At 38.4% G+C, this 21,450-nt stretch overlaps 1 protein-coding gene across 11 annotated transcripts in view; it reads left to right on the plus strand.

The window, feature by feature from the left end:
* Positions 1-21,450, plus strand: part of NTNG1 (netrin G1) — a 372,900-nt gene that overhangs the window by 305,254 nt on the left and 46,196 nt on the right. For 3 of the 11 annotated variants that reach the window (XM_086391501.1, XM_086391499.1, XM_086391500.1), the window contains exon 6: positions 14,485-14,619. The exons of 6 other annotated variants lie outside the window; for them this stretch is intronic. In XM_086391501.1, the coding sequence (XP_086247627.1) occupies positions 14,485-14,619 (135 nt within the window). Of the gene's footprint in view, positions 1-389; positions 450-8,586; positions 8,755-14,484; positions 14,620-17,103; positions 18,856-21,450 lie in introns of those variants that run through there. 2 more of the 11 variants (XM_086391509.1, XM_086391505.1) reach the window with 2 other exon arrangements.

A 21,450-nucleotide genomic window follows, 5' to 3' on the forward strand; every position in this document is an offset into this window, starting at 1 on the left:
GCTACTGTTACACAGAGAGAAAGACATGGTGAATTGAGTTAATGATGTTACTAATTAATTCAACAACTCAACTACTATTATAACAGACAATAGAGGATCCTAATATCCATAATGTTATTGAAATAATCTGCATAACTGGATTATGTATTTAAATGGTAATTCTTTTTGCATCTGAAAATAAAGCTTCCAAACTTTATTAACAACAAAGTCAAACCATTTTCAGCCAAATACAAGCTTTCTCTGTGATTGAAATAAACTCCCAGAGGCAACAGATACAAATAGTATCTTCATTTAGGACTACTTTTCAAGTGGGTTGATGATAAGTAATTACAATTTGAACATTTCACTGTTGTTTCTAATGTGCTGTTCATTCTTTTAAACCTATCCAGTTGCTCCCAAATTAGCTTTGTCAACAGTTTCTTCTGTTCAAGTTGCAAACCACAAGAGAGGTAGGAATTCTTGGGTTCATACAGTGATTTCATGGTGTTATGTGTTGTGAAACATTGCACTGTATGAATCTGGAATATCTGTGAAGTGTACCCATCAGCTTATTGGTGAGGCATGTTGATTGATAATGATCAATGCATCAAATAGTACTGAGTACTGTCATAAGAGGAAAAAAAGCTTCACTTGGAAATTTGACTGCTGCAAATTTAAAATGCTGCAATATTTGTTTTCTGAAAGATTAATGTGTGAATCAGAATTACAACACTTTAGGTTCCTGTTTAGAACATGAATGTTAGAGCTATTAACATTGTTACTCATTTGCATTGAAAATAAGGAAACTCACAGTGAGTTTCAAGGATGCTTTTCATGAGAACAGAATGGTAGGTTCGTGTATGGTGCCCATTTGACAAATGACATACCTTGGAATTTCCACTTCCCAACATTGTTTGAACGGAATTTGAACAAATACCAGTGAAGAGCTACACTGGATTTAGCATTGATTATGACCCCAAAATAATAGTTACATTACTTCCTTCAAATGAAAGTGAGCAGAATCTCGTCTGTGACTCATGAATGGCCCATTCCAGCTGGCATCTGTCATCACATCTTCACAGACTGAAGATTTTTCAGGAAACATAAAGACTCCTGCTTTTATTTCACCATTTTCCTTTAAATGTCCTATGTGACAGGTGTCTTGTTTTCCATCCTTGACTGTTGGGTACATGTCATGTTTCTTTTGGGGGGAGGTTGTTGTTTTTGTTTTTCATAAAACATCTCTTACAAAGAAGTATATTTATTAACAATATATGAATTTGATTTGACCCACTTGGTGAAAATGATAATAATAGCTTCCCTATTCCTTACTGAAAAGAGTCAAATCACTTTCCAGATGTTAATCAACTTGAACGGGTCCTGCTGCGGCATATACAGTAAAGGAGAAAGCTGGTCAGAAGACGGGAAAGGGAAACGGACAGGATTTAAACCATGTCTTAACCTTTCCTCACGATGTGCTTCTACACAGCAAACGCGGACAGTGCCCTTTAGAGGGGAATCCAGATGGATTTGAAATTTGGAGAACTAAGTTCTTCAGGAACAGAGCAGCCACAGGTTGATAGGTTGTCAAGCCTGTTTGGGCATGTGTGCATAGCATACTGCAGTCATTGACACCCAAGTGATGTCGCTCCTTGCCTGCGATAGGCAGACCCACAGAGAAACCAAGGAGGTGAAGGAGAAAGGAACCATTAGAACTTTTACAGAACCCTTCTCTTTTCTGTCATGTCAGAGACTGCATGTGCAAGAGGCCTCTTGACCTGAAATTTGACCCTGCATTATTGAATCTCTAGTTTCTTGGGCGTCACAGCACTAATGAGATCTGAACACATCTCCACAGACAAGAAGAAGCCACGTAGTGAATTAGAGCTATCATAGGATAATCCACACTGTTATCAAATAATATATATGGAAGGGCTTCAAAAGTTACATAAGGTTGCAAGACAGGTTTGGGGGTGAGGTAGGAACCAGGAAAATGCTGCAGCCACTTTATTCCCTTGCCTGGGGGTAGCCCCTAGAGGCTTGGTGACTCTGCTAATGTAGTGAAGGGAAAACGCTTCTTAAGAATTATAATTCTTTCACCTTCCGTTTATCTAAAGTCTTTTCCCCATATCCTCTCTTTTTGAGTGACTAAAATTAATTTTCACCAGCTCTGACTTTGAATAAGCTTTCCTCACTTGGCCCCAAAATTAATGGGGGCAGGAGGAGAACCGGACGACAGAGGATGAGATGGCTGGATGGCATCACCGACTCAACGGACATGAGTCTGAGTGAACTCCGGGAGTTGGTGATGGACAGGGAGGCCTGGTGTGCTGTGATTCATGGGGTCGCAAAGAGTCGGACACGACTGAGTGACTGAACTGACTGACTGACTGATGCCACATTCAGGGTACATTGTCTTATATTCTGTGATGTATCTTGTATTACAGTACGTAGGTAAAATAATAATGGAACTGGAGGAAACATGGGGAATAGTAAGAAAGAAGAGACCAAGACATTTAACCCTCCTCCCAGTCTTAATATTCTTTTTCTTTCATTCTTTCTCTCTAACCTTTTTTCTGTAACTCCTACCTACCGAGGCCTTCCCCAGCCAATTCCAGTCAGAAAGTCTTTAAACCTTAGAAGAGATTTGGTTCTCTCCTAATCTTTGACAACTTTGAACTCTCCTTCTACTGAAACACTGCTAGCTTTTATTGCTCTTAACTAGCCAGTTCTTAGGGCTTCCTGGATGGCTTAGCAGTAAAGAATCCACCTGTATTGCAGGAGTTGCAGAAAATGCAGGTTCGGTCCTTTGGTCAGGAAGAGCCCATGGAGCAAGGCATGGCAACCCACTCCAGTATTCTTGCCTGAAGAATCCCATGCACAGAGAAACCTGGGGGCAGTCCATGAGGTCACAAAGAGTCAGACATGACTGAAACAACTTATAACACATGCATCAGCCAGTTCTTAAGTAACATATCATCGTAACTGCCTTATATGATGTCATGTATGTCAGATGAAGGGTTTTGCTCCCCCGGGGGACTCTCGGTTGTCACACCTTGGCAGTTGCTATTGCCTCTAGTGGGTAGAGGTCAGGAATGCTTCGGAATAGCCTACATTTAGGAAAACCAAGAATGATTTGCCCCAGATGTCAGTAGTGCTAAGGTTGAGAAACTCAGCGCCATATTCTTCAGGCCTGGGCCTCATTCTTGTTGTCCCCTGGTATAAGATGTTCTCGATCAAAATGCATTGCTATGCCACACTACACAAATGTTTTAGCTTTAACAGTAGTCAAAACATACCTGAAAAATAAAATAGAGTCTACAGTGTGATTTGAGATTGAAAAGCTATGTAAAACCATAGCAATTTTTTGAGAATTTCCTTTTTCCTATTGAAATTGATCTGTATAGACATATAGTCAACTCTCAGCTAAAATATTTACTAACTCAGTTACAGCTTGATATATGACTGCTGTTTTTCTGAACTCTTTAATATGTGGAGTATAGCCAGACTCTTATGGTTTTTGAAATGAATTTAAGCATAACCTTCCTCTGTGTCTTCCTCTGTAAAAGAAGATGCCTCAGGATCCTCACTGATTCACTAACTCATTGATTCATTCATTCAACATATTTTGAGTACTTAGTATATGCTCAGCGATGTGTTGAATTCTGTTTACATCTGTGAACAAAATGGACACACTCTGCATGCATGTATTTACATTCAAAATATAAGGGAGAAATTTTTAACATAATTTTCAGATACTCGAAATACTCCAAAAATTTAAATAGGAGGAGGGGGCAATTAATGCGTTTGGGTCAGGGACTATTATTTCAGATAGAGTAGTCACAGAATTTTCTCTGAACAGAGACCTAAAAACAAAGTGAGGCAGCAATTCACAGGGAAGTCGAGGGGAGGAATAGGCCAGACAGAGGTGACAGCAAGTGCAAAGGCCCTGGGGAAGTGCTTGGCATGTTTGCAGAGCAACACGGAGGCATTGTACAGAGAGCGAGGAGGAGTGTGACAGTAGTGAATCCCTGGGAAGCCAGGGGCCATATCAATTGGGAATAAATGAACTGAAATTCTGCCTTTTATTCTGAATTAGCCATGAAGTCATTAGGATTATGGGCAAAGGGATGTCATGACCTAATCTAAGTTTGGAGAGAGTTACTTTGACTACCGTGTGAGGGAGACCATCACACGGATGGAAACCAGGAAAGCAGTTTGAGAACAACAGCAGTAATCCAAGTACTAAGGATGAGATGGTGAGATGTAGAATGTATTTTAAAAGAGTAGTCACGAGGATCTGCTGATTGGTTGGTCATGGGGGGGAGAGGAAGGGAATGAGAACAAGATTTATGTCAAGAACAACTCCAGGAATTTTGATCAAACCAGTTGGTGGAATGGAGTTGTCATTTATCGAAATATAGGGCTGGCTGCTTATGTAAGTAGCAGATTTGGGAAGGATAACCCATGAGCTCAGTTTTGAACATGTTAAAATTGAGATATCTATTAAATGTCTAAGTGGAGCCATTAAGAAGGCAGTTGCATATATCAGTTTGGATAAAGTCTCACCAACTAGCTGGGAAGTTGGTCTAGGCTGAAAATAACTATTTTGGAAAAGTCAGGTAGCACAGTGGTGAAGAATCTGCATGCCAATGCAGGAGAAGCTGGTTCGATCCCTGGGTCAGAAAGATCCTCTGGAGTAGGATATGACAACCCGCTCCAGTGTTCTTACCTGGAAAATACCATGAACAGAGGAGCCTGGAGAGCTACAGTCCTTGGGGTCACAAAGAGTCAGACAGGACTGAGCAACTCAGCATGCACACACACACACACAGAGTATATTGATGCTTTATAAAGTTATGAGGCTGGGTAAAAAACCCTAGCTCTGGGTTAGCCTAAAGAACAAATAGGTACAAGGCTTGAGCCCTCAGACATTTGAGAAGATATAAGAAAATGCAGAAGAGGCGGAAAAGCAGTGATAGGTGGGGAAGGAAATGAACCAACAGAGAATGGTGTCCCAGAAGCCCCCTGATTCGGAAAGGGTTGCCAGAAAGCTCTGAGGGCCCTATTGAAGTTTATGGTCATGAAGTTAAAGTGAGACTTGTTTTGAAATAGTTGGGAAGAGGCCCAGCCACATTTAGCTGCTGGGGTATAGACATTGAGAAGTAGAGGACTGGATTTAACCAGGATCAGATTTTCCCAGGAGTCTGTAATTGAGGGTGGGAATTTGGTGATGAGGGAGATAAGACTACATAAAACGAAGTGATTATACGGATGGGCCATGTACTCTATACTTTGTAAAAAAAAAGGGAAAGGATGAAATGGTGGGTAAGTGAATTAGAGGACCAACGATTTATGGACTATTAATATCATCCCTTCTGGATCTTAATAAGATTGCGCAGCTCTAACTGTATCATTAATGATCATTCATGGATTCTGTGCCTGTGTGAAAAGACTAGTTCCTAAAGAATGGGAAATTAACAGAAAACTGAAAAGTAATATAGAAGTTTAATAATTACATTTGAAATGTCTTGAATTTATACAGTGCTCTGGTGTTTTTAAAATCCCTTTCAAATATCTTTTTCTCATTTTGCATTCTCAAATATACCATGGCCAGAGAAGACAGATTAATCAAAGTCTCAGAAGAACCTTAGAAGTTTTAAAGGAATAAAGTTACCATTTCCTTGTTTCTTAGATTCTAAAGATATTTAAAATATCCACGTATCTTCTGAAACAGGCTTATAATATTGAGTGTTTAGCTGTGTGCGGTTTTGTATATAAATTATTTCTATAATTTATATTATTTAAATCTCCTGTCAAAATTGATAAATCGGTTTTCAAATGAGACCCAGAAACAAATAGTTAATGTCATATAAATGTATATTGTTTATTGCATTCAAAGAATAGTAGGTAACAGTGAGTTTCTAACATGGATTGGGTCTTTATTGAACTTGAATGTCTACAGACGTGTGTTTTTTTTGTGGATAAAGCTTTGTCAGGTGAAGCCCAGCATGTAGTGTTGGCTGCTGGGCAGATCTTACCCAGAAAGGAACCGTGTTATGGAACTGTTCCAGCCCTGTTCTCGCCTATTCCCCCATGTCATGTCTTCACACACTCTATTCTTCTCACTGGAAATGCTCATTTCCTCCTTCTTTTAAAAAAAAATACACCTTACCTGCCCTCATAGAAGATTCAATTTTAAGTTAGTTTTTCCTAATTTTCCTCATTAAATGAATTTCTCCTTATATCACTTTGTGTATCTGTGTGTTGTTGAGTGTGTGTGTGTGTGTGTGTGTGTTTTAGCACATCCTCTTGTTTTTTTCTAGTTATCTGAGCACATTTGTCTTACCTTAAACAAGCTTCTTGACAACAAGAACTTAACTTCTGTGTGGTTCTGAAAAGTTCCTAGGATGAATTTATGTCCAAAAAAGGTTCTCTTGAAAAAAATCTGGATTAATTGCATTAGGTGCATGGAGTACTAACCTAGGGCAGGGTTGAGTGAAGAGAAAAAACCACTTAGGGGCATCTTCTAGAGAGGGAGAGCCTGAGGCCTTGCGTGCCCACTCCTCAGGAAATCCAGGCAGCTCTGAAGAAGTCCTTGGGAAGCAATTAGATCTGAGATGTGGGTCTCCTCCCTGAAACTACTACTCTGGGCTGGCTCCAGGCCAGAAAGATTCTCCCTGTTCCAAACCCTCAACTAAGGAAAATTGGAGAAGCCCTTCGGGTTTCTGAAGGAGTCAGAAATGCCAGCCTAAACTAGGCTGAACTCAGGGAGATATAATGTGTGGGGGTGAAATGTTTGTCTTCTAAGAGAATTTAATTTGCTGATACGTAATTTTATTATTTTTCTTGTTGATGTTATTATTATTAATTTGGCATGACTTAGACTATTTGCAGGATTATCTTACCCCACCTCCCATATGGCCTCCTTCCAGAACTCTCCTCTCTCTGGTTCCTACGAATCCGCACCCCCACTCTGCATCCCCAGTACACCAGCATACAGTGACAAAGCTGGCCTGCAGTAAACACACGGTCTTGCCTTCAGGAACCTCCCGTTCTTCTTGCCTTTCTCTTAAGCATCTGGGGTCTCCAAGGTGCTAACCCTATTCCTAAGTATCTCCCAGTCTTCACTGTTTCCAATGTCCTCCTCTGCTTCTATCCAAATTTGATTTCATTCTGTTGGGACCTTGCCCTCAATTCTGCTGTAATAACTGGCTGTCATATAAATGAATCCATACCATTCTGATGAGTGGCAGATGTTAATTTAAAATAAAAATCCAATCACCCTTCTTCCTTATTCATTTTGATGACACTCATTTTTACTCTGGTCATTAAATGCAGTGCTTTCAAAATTTTATTCTGGGGCAAAAGAGTAATTCAGCACTTTACATTGTACCTAACACATAGACCAACTGAATAAATTATTTATTGCATGAATGAATGGGCTCAAATAGTGACTTTTTGGCTTGCTGGTGGGATAAAATAAAAGCCAGACATTATTGAGAGGGGTATTTTTAGACAAACAAGGTTTTGTAGTTTCATAGTTGACCTTCCTTATAATTGTCAGCTAGGCCTACCCCCATATTTTGAGAAGACAAAACAGATTTCCCACCAAGTTACTTCTCACACTTTCTTTCTATCTGATTTAATAACTACTGCACCAGTAGAGGCTTTTTTTTTTTTTCTTTTTAAAGGGTTGAATTAGATTAATAACTTGCTTTGGTTGAGATACAAGAGAGAGACAATTGAGTCACTGTCCACCCTTCCCCACAACTCCTTGTCTAATTACCACCATCACCCCTAACCCTCCAACACTTTGGGAAGACAAAGGGAAATCTAAGGGTACAGCAGCTGCCTGACTCTTATTTTGGAGTAGACTTAGCTTAAAACTTGCAAGAAAAGGAAATCTTAAGCACACTCTTTTCATACCAATAATCTCCCTGTTTTTTATATTCTCTCTCACACATAAGCAAACATGCAGATTTGGCCTGATGAAAGGATTACAAAAAGCCATATTCTCTTCTTACCAATTGGAAGAAACAAAAATAAACAATTGTTTAATTGTCTAGACTCATATTAAATTTGCCATGATTTCTTCTATGAAACTCTGACTGAGTTACTATCTTGACACAAATGACAGTAAGGCTCTAAACAAAGGAGTCGTGAGTGATGGCAGACTCAGACCTTAGATGCTGACAGTCTTTCCTCCTCCTTTTTTAAGACTGCAAATATGAAGAGAAAATGAAGGAAGTGATGCAAAGACAGTGAAGTTTTTAATGTGCAAAAATTAGACTTTTGCATCAATGGAAACAAGTTTTCCCAAATTTTAAAAGGTGTACACCTGCAAATGCTTCTGTTCATATTGTCTGCCAAGAATTAACACCCTCGGATCATGTTCTGAATGTCCAACCTTTCTCTCCTGCTTGAAACAGATGCTACTTCCATGCCAGTCACAACCACCTGTGGTCACCATGTGTCATGTGGAATCACATACATGTAATGCCATTCCGCCATCTTTTTTCCACTTCTCATTTTATCTGAGCATGTAGTGTGCCGATACTCTGCAACTGTATACACTCTGTATACATTTCTGTTCTTCCTTGCAAGATTGTGAATGCTTCGGCCACTCCAATCGATGCAGTTATATCGATCTGCTAAACACAGTCATTTGCGTGAGCTGTAAACACAACACTAGAGGGCAGCACTGTGAGTTATGCAGGCTGGGCTACTTCAGAAACGCTTCTGCACAGCTGGACGATGAGAATGTGTGCATAGGTCAGTTCCATTGTAATTTCAGCTGTTGTTCTGTGCCTTTCAAGCGATGGGGAGCTATTTAAGGTGGAGAGGCTGGTGATTTGCACCACAACTGAGCCAGAATGAACTTTCTTAATGGAGAAAACCTCCTTGTGGTGGACTTGAAATTCACTTGTGCTGGCTGAAATCATAGTTGGGGGATGTATTTTGAATCCTTTCTTTATTGCTGCTTTAAAGATGATGAGCTGAAAAATCATGTTTAAGAGGTAGAGAATTTTCTTTTTATTTGTCTTCTTGTTTTTGCATGAAATCTTAAAACCTGGTCATTTCAACCTGATCTTAAAGTCTTAAAGTTGTACATTCTGCTTTTAAAATGTAAACTCATTATAAGATTTTTAATTATAGATATGGGAAACTAAGACACAAGCTTTTGTAAATAATTGGTAATCAACAAATATTGATTTAAAATACTGCCATTTTGGAATTGAAAGCCACTAGGAATTGGTAATGTAGAAGTTTACTTGACTTTTCCATCCATAGTAATGAAATTCCATTTATTGAATTTTCCTATAGCCCAAAAGGAGAAGCAATTTTTCAAAACTGCTCAAGGCAATTAATTCTTTCAGTTTCCAAAGTTCATGAGCCCTGGAAAAACAGGGCCACAGGGTTCCCTTGAGCATTCCTTCCACCCTGTATGACTACTGATCATGTCAACACCAGAGAATCAGGTGCCTTTCCCATACAAAAAAGCTTCTACCTTTTACATTGAGGAACCTATCTTTAAGAAAGGGTGCTGATGGAAAAATAAGAAATAAGAAATGGAATTTCACTTTATGATGTACTTTGGAGAAATGCATATATTCGAAATGGTGAAGGGTAGATACGTATCTATTACCAGACGATAGGTTATATATAGGCAACCAATGTTAAAAGTAGATTTTTTTCACATAGAGAGTAGATAGAATACACAAACTGAAAAATGAAAGGTGGTCCTTTCATCAAAAAAGGCATCAAACCATTCTGCAATTCTAAGATCATTGTTTTCTGATTTGATGGTCAAGGTTGTATAGGTATTTGCCAAGTGTCACTTAAAATAGCTGGACAAGTTTTTTCAGTTAAAATGGGTCGTTTTATAATACTGTTCATGTCTATAGTATGTTCTGTTTTTCAAAGTGCTTCCTTATTATTTGTGAATTAGTGGAGAAATCCCTGGACTTAGAGGCTGGAGAGCTGGGTTCAAGTCCCAGTTTGCTATTTAATAGCTGTGTGCCTTAGGTAAGTCATGGAGAACTCCTGGTCAAATTGGTATCATATGGGATGCGCAGGAAACACGTGGTAAACTGGGAACTGACTTGTGATTTTTTTTTAACTTAATCCTCATTAACAAAATTGTGGTGGTAAGTATTCCACTGATAATTTCCCCTATTTTCTAGTTGAGAAAAGTAAGGCAGATTGACCCAAATCATACAGCTTAGTAAAGAGTTAGTTTCCTGACTTCAATACTTGAACTCTCTCCCAACTACCAGGACACAATTAGCAAAGCTCAACTTGTCAGACTTTTACTTATGGTATGCTTTTAGGATGACAGCAGCAATTCTACTATAAGCTTGTGAACAGAAGTTCAATTGCCTTTATAACATTTGGGTTACAAAGATTTGAGAATATTAGTGAAAACTAAAAGGCACATAGCTGTCTGAATTTCAGATGCAGTTACATTTTGCTGAATGTCATTTGTAAAAATATATAAATGTCATACTATAAATGTGGAAACAAGTGGAAAGGTAAAATAAATAGGAACACGGGAACGCGGGAATAAAACCTAATAAGTTTTTTCAAGACACAAAACATTACAATAAGGAGTAAATGTTTTACAATAGCAATTTCATATTATTTTAAATAAATCAAATAAAAAGACCTTACAAGAAAAGATTTTATTTCATAAAATTTCTCATAGCAGGTAACTTAACAACATCCCAATATTTTTACTCAGAGTACTCTATTCTAATGATGTCTTCCCCTTTTCCTATTCTAAAGTAATCTGTGAGCTACAAAACCAGCACTCTTATCAAGTTCTAAGAGGCGTAGTTCTGTTATAAATCCATATTTGATTATACACAGACAAGAAACTAGCCACTCAGCTTTTGTCTTTTAAATCATGTAAAATAGAGATGAATAGAAAGCTTAATATACATTATTCTCTTTATTTCTACTTAAAAAAAAATGAAGAGCCCTTGTTTTCTCCCTTTCTAGAAAGTTTGTTAATTAAAATTATAAAACTTAGAAAGGTTTTATTTTACCGAGGTAAATATATCCCTATGCAGTATTTTATACTCTTCAAACAAGTAAAGTCATCAGTAAATACAAATATGAGTATTTTTATATACCATTAAAATTAGCGACAATATCCCCTTCACATATCCAAATTCTTTAAATTGTTGCCCTTTTCCTAAGAAGTAAAACTGTTTTAAAGACTGAACTGAAAAATTTGATTAGCTTGTATATGCTACAGTCTCTTGAGTCGCTATGAACATTCAACAGCTTCCTTAAAGACCTATAGATTCCACTTTTCCCACTTGAGGGGCCAAGGGTAGAGCCATCAGGCTGCCAGAGCACGAGGCTGAGGCTTGGGTTTCCTCTCTGAAGGCCATTGGAAGCCTGTGGCTCCATTGCCAAGATTCGCCCTATAGGGCAGCGGGAATCTAGTTGCTGTTTTCTGCATTTAAGTTCCCTAAAAGGGCTTGCAGTAGGACTAAGAATTAAATTTGAGAAGATACACCACAAGTAATTGAGAGGTAATTTTAATACCACTTTGTATAGAAAGCACTAATGAAAATGAATGGATGTTTACCGAATTCACTTTCGCAGAATTAGTCACTAATCTCTGCAAATTTGAACTTCATCGAAGCCACCTTAATAGTTAAGGGGGAAAAAGGCATTTGCCATTTCTTTGACAATTGGCAATGAAATCCACCACCCTGGTTTTGAGGGAACAGCACCTATCTTTGACAAAATAACGACTGTGTTGAAATAGATGTCTTAAACTATTTGCATCATTTTATATTATGGTAAATATAAAGTGCAGGCTATTCCATGTTGTCACAGTAATCACTGCTTTGTGATTCTTGGCAGATTTACCCATTTTCATACAAATTCCATGCCAGCCATGTTTCCAAAGATGCATGTGTGATGCAGCAGTTCCATGAAAATGGCATCCTTGCATGCTTCTGTTTCATATAAACTCGAGTATTTAAGCAGGAAGCTGGATAGGTGGCTTCTGACCTTGGGTAATCACTGCTAATAATCCCTGATAACAAGCTTGACATCAGAGTGAAATGCAGGGCTCAGCATTTGCTACTAAACACATCTTCAGTTATGATGTATTATTGTTTTCATTCCCCTGGAAACCCAAGATCAGGTAGTCAGAGGCACATTCTATAAAACAAAACAAACCCAAGACATTTCTAATACCTATAAATCAATTGTAGTACAACTTTTTAATCAGACTTCTAAAGAATTTCATGTTTTTTAGTTTAGTAGTCCTACATATCCTTCCTAGTTGCAAGGAATAAAATATAATTCCCCAAGGCTATCCTCATCACTGCAACACTTACCATTGACTTGAGTTCCAGAAATGGTATTTTTAAACTAAATTACTTTTTGTGGTGGATTCATTTTGATATTTGGCAAAACTAATACAATTATGTAAAGTTTAAAAAAAAAAAAAAAACTAAATTACTTTGTATGTAATGTAGAGTAGACCCCACCTCTCTTTGTCACTAATTTTCATGACCGAGTGCATTACACCTACCACCTTTCATATGGCAACCACTGAGGTGTGCTGTGGTTCAGATGCTCCACATTTGTTTTAATTTTACATTTTTTACATCTCAAACCTTATATTAATCAGTTGTTACAGGCTAACATACTGGCATAGTATGTGAATTCACATTGACCAGATGTGACTCTACTCCCTGTCTTAGAAAATGCTGGTGGTCCATTGTCAACTTACATACTTTAAATAGTAAGAAACATATTGTAGTAGTTTTGCTATAGCTATGTGTGTGTGTATATATATATGTATGTTTTATATATAGATTTTATATATATATATAAACATTTTAAAAGTCACAACAAAATTTCTATCTAAAAATTTTTTAAACAACTGTCATACATACATGGGCTTCCCTTGTAGCTCAGTCGGTAAAGAATTTGCCTGCAATTCAGAAGACTTGGGTTTGATTCCTGGATCGGGAGGATTCCCTGAAGAAGGAAATGGCAGCCCACTCCAGTATTCTAGTCTGGAGAATCCCATGGACAGAGGAGCCTGGCAGGCTACCGTCCATGGGGTTGCAAGCATCAGACACCACTTAGCAACTAAACCACCACCACCACACATTAAAATAGAAAACACCAATTCAAAATAAAACTCCAATTAATAAATCAAGCCAGACAAGAAGATAGCAATTTAGACTTTATTTAGTTTTAGTTTTACCTATGTATGTCAGCCTCACAAATGTTTATATCTTAAGAGTGCTGAACTTCAAAATTCCCTTAACATGAACTAAATAATGATTCCAAGGTACTCCACAGTCTTTGAAGAAATTATCTGGTTAGTTCCTATGACAGAACCACACCTCTAGACCTATCTATATAACAGTAAACCCTTAATCTCCATTTCCAATTTAAGACACTAAACTTAAAGATACTAAACTAAAATTCTCAGGGTTTCTTGTAGTTGGCTGCTTGGTTAGTTGCTTCATGTGATTTTATTTGATTTTTAACATGAAAATCTCTTAGTGATACCATTTTAAAATAAGAGAAATCAAGACACAGAGGGGCATAATAACTTGCCCAGTATTATACAGTGGGATTACAAAGAAAGAAACTTCAGCTTACACATTCCAAAAGCTTCAAACTAACTGCTGTTAGCTTTCTTAGCTAATGGAAGCCTAAGGAATTCTCATTTTTAATTCACCCTTTAAGCAAAGCAGAGCTTCAGAAGTAAAAATATCCTGCATAATACTATGTGAGGAATCCAGAAATTATTCTATTTACTTTTTATTACACAAAGTTATATTTTTCTGTCCACAGACATTATAATGATATGAGTCTCAAAGTGTGCATACGTTGAAATTTATTTAGGATTACAAAATTCATTTTTCTTCCATGATTGTTAATCTAAGTTACATAAAACTATACTAACATGCCTAGCAGATACAATATCTAAAGGCTGATTGCAACACAGTATGAATATATATATAATGCACCATCCCAAATCATAAAGTAAAACTGCCTTTGAATGAACAAAGTGCATTCATATTGCACTTTTACAATGTTCAGCAGTTCTCAAATATTGAGTGTAACAGATAGGCTCGTTTGAATAATTTAAAACAGATTTTACACTGATGGCATATTGATTTATCCTTGATACACAAACTTCTCATGGCATTCATTAAACCATCTAAAAATGCCCTAACAAACGGAACCTCCATTATAATCTGTTAGCAGGGAAGAGCATGATGTCTTATTTCCTTAGAAGTTTTCAACTGATTTCCTCCCATAACATAAAAATGCTATCATGGAAGGCTGAGCAAATAAATAAATGGATCTGAAATAGCCATATTTGCCAAAGCATTTCATTAGTGGACATCTTTCTGTAAGTGATCCATTTAAGTAAGTGACGCTCCTGTATTGATAACTTATAAGCCATGTGGACTTGTCTCCAGCCTGTGTGTTGTCTTGTTTCTACAGAGTGTTATTGTAACCCTTTGGGCTCAGTCCATGATCGTTGTAATGGCTCAGGATTTTGTGAGTGTAAGACTGGAACAACAGGGCCTAAGTGTGATGAGTGCCTGCCGGGAAATTCCTGGCACTACGGCTGTCAACGTAAGTAACTCTGGGAGCTGCCCTCTGCCTGCTGCAGCATGGCTGATTCTGCTTGTTGAGGCTGGTGCGTGCAGCTTCTCAGAGCAGAAAAAGACCCAAACCGCTGACAAGCTTTAAAAACTACTTAATGCCCCAGCCTACATATAGGAGAGAGAGAGCAATCCATCAGCTGGCCAGCCGGCTCCTTTGAAGCCCATCTTCGTTTCTTCTGATGGTTGGAGCAACTTATATTGAAATATTGTATGCAGATCCATGTACCTGGCCAGACCATAAATTAAGTGGCACAATAGGGACCCAGCTTAGAAATCCTTACCGCAGAAGGAAGGGTGATGTGTATGTGGTTAATATATTTCTTGAACTACCCTGGAGCTCCAGAGTTCATAAATTAAATGGTATCTACATAACTTATTATCACCCTTGTATCATACCCATCACTGCCTCTGAACCAAAAACCTAAAGGTAATAAATCTAAGGGACATTTAAATGCCAGGATAAAATAAATGATGAAAATCAATGTTGATTTTAAGCCTCTGAGGTTAGGCACCATGCAGTGAGCTTTACACAGATGCCATTTGGTTCAACTTCATTTTTCTGAGGATTATCAGACCTTCTTAAAAGCTTGTCAAGGCAGGTGGCATGTCAGTGTATTCTGGGAACAGAAATTTAAAAATCTGAGCAGAAGCTTCCTTCTGTCATTCACAACCTTTTCTGCTTTTTAATTCTGCGCTAGCTTTCCATTCTATCTGTACACAATCAGCTTACTAATATTAAAGAGCCACCAGACAGAGCCTCTGGAGACTGCAGCCCGATAGAAAATCATGTAAGCATGTAACTTGAAATATTTTGTTATCCACATTTAAAAAGTAAAAATAAATAGAGGTGGATTTTAACAAATTATTTTATCAAAAAAACCCTGAAATATTATCATTTCAACATAGAACTAATGTTACATTATTAAGGATATATTTCACTTTTTCAGAGCTTTTGAAATCAGATGTTTACTGCTTACAGAATATCTCAATTAGAACTAGCCATATTGCAAGGCTTAATAGACACATATGTCTACCATATTGGACAGCACAGCTCTAGAGAGTTTTTGCTTAGTTTTCACTTGAAAAAAAAAAAAAAGTGTCAGCATGCAGGAACTATCTAAAGCCAGTTTCTACCAGGGGTGAACGGAATATTTTACCTGCTACTTGTGAAATGTATAGTTAACTGGAGGCTACAGTTCTGCATATTATAAAGCCAAAGTGAAATTTGTTACCATACTAATGCCATGGGCATCAGTAAATTGTGGTGATAACTGAGAAATTGGGCTTTGAGCAGGTCAAGGTTAGGAAGGGATCTAGAAGCTGGAGAGTGAGCATCTCTCACCATGCTGGAGAGTCATTAAAAGAGTCAAATAGTGTCAGAAGTCAGGCAGCACTTCTGTACATAAGCTCTGGATACGGTCATCGTTTGAAAGTTATACACACTGTAGGTTCCCAGGAAGCATTTTAAGGATCTGAATGAGTTTGGGAAGCCCAAAACAACGTGAGGATCCAGGACTGAGGAGATAGTTGTCATCTAGATATAGAGGCCCACAGAAGGCCAGCAGTCAGGAGGAGAGAAAGACAGACAGAGGAGGGACCAGCATGAAGACTCAAAGCATAGGGAATGAGAGACTTTATAATGAAGACACACCTTTCCAAAGGGAAAGTCTCATGTTAGCTACCTGCTGCAGCAGGACCTAATGAATGAGTTCCTGAAGTGTAATCAGCGAAAGATATTGTAGAGAAAGTAAACAAATCCAGCCTTAGAAGAAACGTATGCCCCAAAAAGGCCTAACTTGATTTTTCTGTGTTAATTTCTGGAGTATTATAAAAAGATATAATGTCATCAGATTTCTTCTTCTGGAATTAGAAGGCTGGATTTAGGCATGGATGTACCACGTAAGTGCTATATAATGTACAAAATGCTCTGTGCCTCAACTCCTAGTTAAGTAGATCAGTGAGATTACAGGAGTAAATACTTTACCCTCATGAGTATTTCTTGAATAACTACTATAAATTAGGTATTGAACTAGCAGTAGAGGCTAAAGGATAAAGAGAGATAGCTGTTCTGGGCATGTGGATGTGAAGTTCATAATCTGGAGTGAGAAGCTGACATGCACCCAACAGTTAGAAGGTAATCAGACCAAGTGCTATGTGCATGCCTTTAGGGAAGCCCAGGTGGGATGTAAGGCATCCTAGAGATGAAGACATTTTGAGTCTTTAGTATTAGTAAAAGCTTTCCTGGATGGAACTTCTTGGGCAAAAAGAGTACATGAGCTAACATGCTCTGCTTCAGAAATATCAAAAGGTATTGATATGATTAGAGGGTAAGGAGTATGCATGTTGTGTGTGTGTTGTTTGTGGTGGGATGGGGGTAAAATGTTGAAAAAACAACCATAGACCAGATCAGGTAGTGTCTTGAACGCCAACCTAAGAAGTTTTATCTCATCAGGGAAGAGAAGTGAGGACCTTCCTGCAGGGGTGATATGGGATCCACCATACAGTTTCAAGCAGAGGAGAGGATACAATTCTGCTTTAGAAAGATTATTCTGACTGCTCTGTAAAGGACGGACTGGAACAGGGTGAGACAGGATTTACTATATAAATTTACAGACTTCAGATACACCTTTGAGCACACAATAATTTTATCTCAGTCTGAAATCTTTTCTTCCCTCAACCCAGCTACACAGGGCTGATATTCTGTGTTAAAATATAGAAATCCTTTTGCCAGTTGGTCAATGACTATTGCATTGAGACCCCTAAGTGCTCCCCTGGAATCTCTTAGATATCCTCAAAATCTAACAGGATAATACTTGTCAAAGTGGTTTGCCTTCAGCACCTGCTCCAATACTAGAGCAGGTATCCATACTAATTAGTTAGTGCTTGTAGGCCGATAAGTATTTTTCATATCACTGCTAATGTCTGCACATACATGAATGCATTCAGAAATGCCCCTCAGGTCAATCTGTTTTGCTCTCTTCCCTTCTCAGCCGCCTCTCACATCACATGTGCACGCACACATGCTTCTGTTTGCCCTAAGTTGGACCACCCTTGGGTTGGCCACACTGTTAGTGGCAGTGAGAGTGACCTGGCAATGAGAAACCAAGGAAGGAAAAACGTAGTGTTCAAGTAGGGCTGATGGTGGCCTTGGCAGCAATGAGCAGGGATTAGCTGCACATTTAGGGAGTCAGGACCAGGGAGGAGCTGCCGTAAGGATCAGGACAGAGTCCAAGGCATCCAGACACAGGGTTCCAGTCTCCCAGAGGACTGACAAGAGGAGCAGTGTGGAACTGTAGTCCCACAGGACTTGTACTTGGGAAAATACAAGTACAAGAAAATAAAGAGATTCAGTTCCTCACACCGTTGCTTACATCCTATGAATAGAACCAAATGAGCACACACTTCAGCTCTGGAGTCATACAGACCCAAGTCTGAATTCCATCTCCATGCCTTACTACCCACAGGACTTAGCAGAAAGTACTTGGACTCCCTAAACTTAATTTTTCATGTAAAAATTGTGATAAAACTAGAACCTAACACATATGGAAAATAATGAATGTGGAGCTCATGGTACATAGTAAGATCTCAGTTATTATTAGTTTCCAGGTACAAGTTGATGTGTCAAGAACATGTTTGGTTTTTTTTTTCTTTTTTTTTTAAGAATCCATGTTTAACGCTAATTGTAGAGTGATAGTGCAGAAAGTGTGATAAGAATGGCCACTACTGAGTATCAAACTGTTGACCTAGGGGATTCTAAAAATCCCTTGCTCAGACACAAGACTAATTCAAGTGATTGAAACAAAGGTGACCCCTAAAGTAATTGCTTGTCTTCACCTGGGGACATGAAGAGCTCTAGGCTCCTCAGTGACCTTTCTGCCTGAGGGGCCACTGGTTGTAGGCGCCATAAATGTAAACTGGTCTCTCTGCCAAAAGGGGAAACACTTGAAACCCTCCAGAATGAATGGACGTCAGGCAGCATGGAGCACGTGGTTCAGGAAAGAGTGCAGAAATATAAAGACGTCAAGGAGGACGGGCAGAATCGAACTTAGTCTTACGGTTGCTCCACAGAAGAATAAGATTGAGGAGAGATTCTTTTTTTATGCACCTCTTTGAAATCCACCAGAGAATAAAGATGAACCTTCTAAAGAAAAAGTAACGTTTCATGTTTCACATAAAATGTGGTTGGTTAACATGTGTTAGAAAATAACGAAACACTTGTTAAGGGTGCCAGGAAGACTAGACATAAGGAAGGTGGTTTTTTTTGTTGTTGTTTGGAAGATGAAATGGAAATTCCTACACACAGAACCAGTGGGGCTGATGAAGAGATGTATTGTCTTCCTGAAGAAAGTATAAGCTACATTGGAATATCAGATAATATTAAAGCCACCAATTTCCCCACGTTGTTACCTAATTTGTATGGATACTAATGGTGCTTTCAGGAGAACTTACAGTGTGAATATTTGGATTAAAGTTAAAATATTTTGTGACATAGCTGAATGTTAAGATTTTGGAAGATATAGGAAATCAAGAACGAAGCATACACAGCAAGGGGAAGGCTGAGAGTCAGTTGCTGGGTCACGGCCTAGAGTATCAAGATATGTGTTCTTGGAAGGGATCAGTACATCTATTACCAAGAACAAAAAAACATGTGTTTAGTAGGAAGCTCAGTGGTCTGATCAAGAAGAGTTTCTAATTAAATTTGATCGGAATATAGTAAAAATGGTCTTGTAAAACTGTAAAACCAGAAATTGTGGCAAACCACAAAATTTTTAAAAGGGCAACAATTATTCTTAGGAGAAAAATGAAAGTTGGGGAATGGAATTCCATTGCTTAGGTGTATACCTTCCGGAGAATGCATAATAAGTCTGTTTGTTTTTACTGCTGCTTAGAAAATTATCACCAATTACCACATATTTAGTAGCTCAGAACAACACGAATTTATCATCTTACAGGTCTGTATTTAGAAGCCAAACAACGGTCTCCCTGGGCTAAGATCAAGGTGTTGGCAGGGCTGTATTCCAGTCAGGCCGTAAGGGGAAAGTCTGCTTCCTTGCCTTTTCTGTCTTCTGGATGCCACCTGCACTCTGTTCCTCGTGGCCCTGTTCTTCACCCTTCAAAGCCATAAACTTCCCATTTCTCTGTGCCTTTTCTTCTGTCACTATATCTTTCTCTAACCGCAGCCTGGACACAGTCTCTACTTTTAAGGACCCATGTGATTAGAATGGGAACACACAGATAATCTAGGATAATCTTCCCATCTGAAATCCCTTAATTTAATCGCATCCCTTTTGTCATGTAAGGGAACAGGTTCCGGGAATTCAGATATAGACATCTTTGGGGAGATATTTTTCTCTGCCTACCACAATTATCATCAAGAATGCCAGCTTTTAATGACAGCGATGAATATGCAGGTGTCATGGAGTTGGAATGTAATTCCTATTTGGAATAAAGATATTCAAAGGTAAAACTTTGAAAGAAATACATAATATGGTTAGAAAAGAGTGATGTATGTCAAGAAGATATAGCCTTGCACTGTGAATTAGAGACTGAAATATTTTTCAGTGAAGATCAAAGATCTTATAGAAAAAGTATTGTGAGTGTGTTTCATAGACTGTACAACCATTTAGAGGATATAGATATTGTCCAAAGCCAAATTAGGAAATCTAAATGCTTTGTAGTATTCCAAATAGGGGTATTCACATATCAAAAATGTGTGTGCTGGCCATTCAGTTGTGTCCGACTCTTTGCGACCCCATGGCCTGTAACCTGCCAGGCTCCTCTGTCCATGGAATTCTCCAGGCAAGAATACTGAAGTAGGTAGCTGTTCCCTTCTCCAGGGGATCTTTCTGATCCAGGGATCAAACCCGGGTTTCCTACATTGCACAGGCAGATTTTTTACCATCTGAACCACCAGGGAAGCCCTCACGTATCAAGATATCTGCTAAAAGATGTGTCCTGCTAATTGTTGACTGCATTGATGAGAATTTCTTTACCCAAAAGAGTGGAAGAAGCAGTCAGGAAGCTATTTATACCACTTACTGATAGCAGGGAGATGACAGTGTCACATAAGAGAGCAATGCTATTAAAGGCCTTTGAGAGATATTGTCCTAAACCTCAAGAAAAATACAAAATGTTGTTGGGGGGAAAAATAAAATCTTAGACCCTCTTTAAAACACAAACACACGTGTTAATTTTTTAAATAAAATCATGCATTGTTTCCAATAGACTAAAACTAAAACTATACTAACCATCGTGACTGTATAAGGATTTCTTATGAAGTTTTGGTGAACATTTATTAAGTCCCGACTATATGCTAGATACTGTGCTGCAAATTGATGCTATAAAAACAAACTGCAAAAATGTAGAATGGTGTAGAACTGTGTTAACAAGTTGTTCAAGTGGCAAAGATGTTCAATTTCAGATAACATTTTGTCGTGAGTGGCAAAGACACTAACATAATTTTAGACTGAACAAGGACCAGAATGGTTATAGTTCCCCTGAAACATTCACTGGACAGCCCATAGCAAGAGTTCAGTCACTGGGAAAAAAAAAACATTTGAACAAAGCAGTGATATAGGAGAGTTTTGTCTTTGATGAAGGATTTCTTCATTTGAAAGAGTTTAAACAGTTTGGTAAGCATGTGGCTTAACATCTTATAGATGTCAACCAGTGTTTGGAGGGCTGTTATGTAACAGGTAGACTTGTTGGTTCAGGAAGATAGAATAAGGACCAGTGGGTAGAAAGAGAAAGATGTTTCAGCTTAGCATTTTCCAAAAATTATTCTCTCCAGCTGTCTGAG

This window comes from Bos grunniens, chromosome 3, assembly GCF_055505025.1.
Source record: "Bos grunniens cultivar Pamir isolate PY7600 chromosome 3, Bosgru_T2T1.0, whole genome shotgun sequence".
NCBI lineage: Eukaryota > Metazoa > Chordata > Mammalia > Artiodactyla > Bovidae > Bos > Bos grunniens.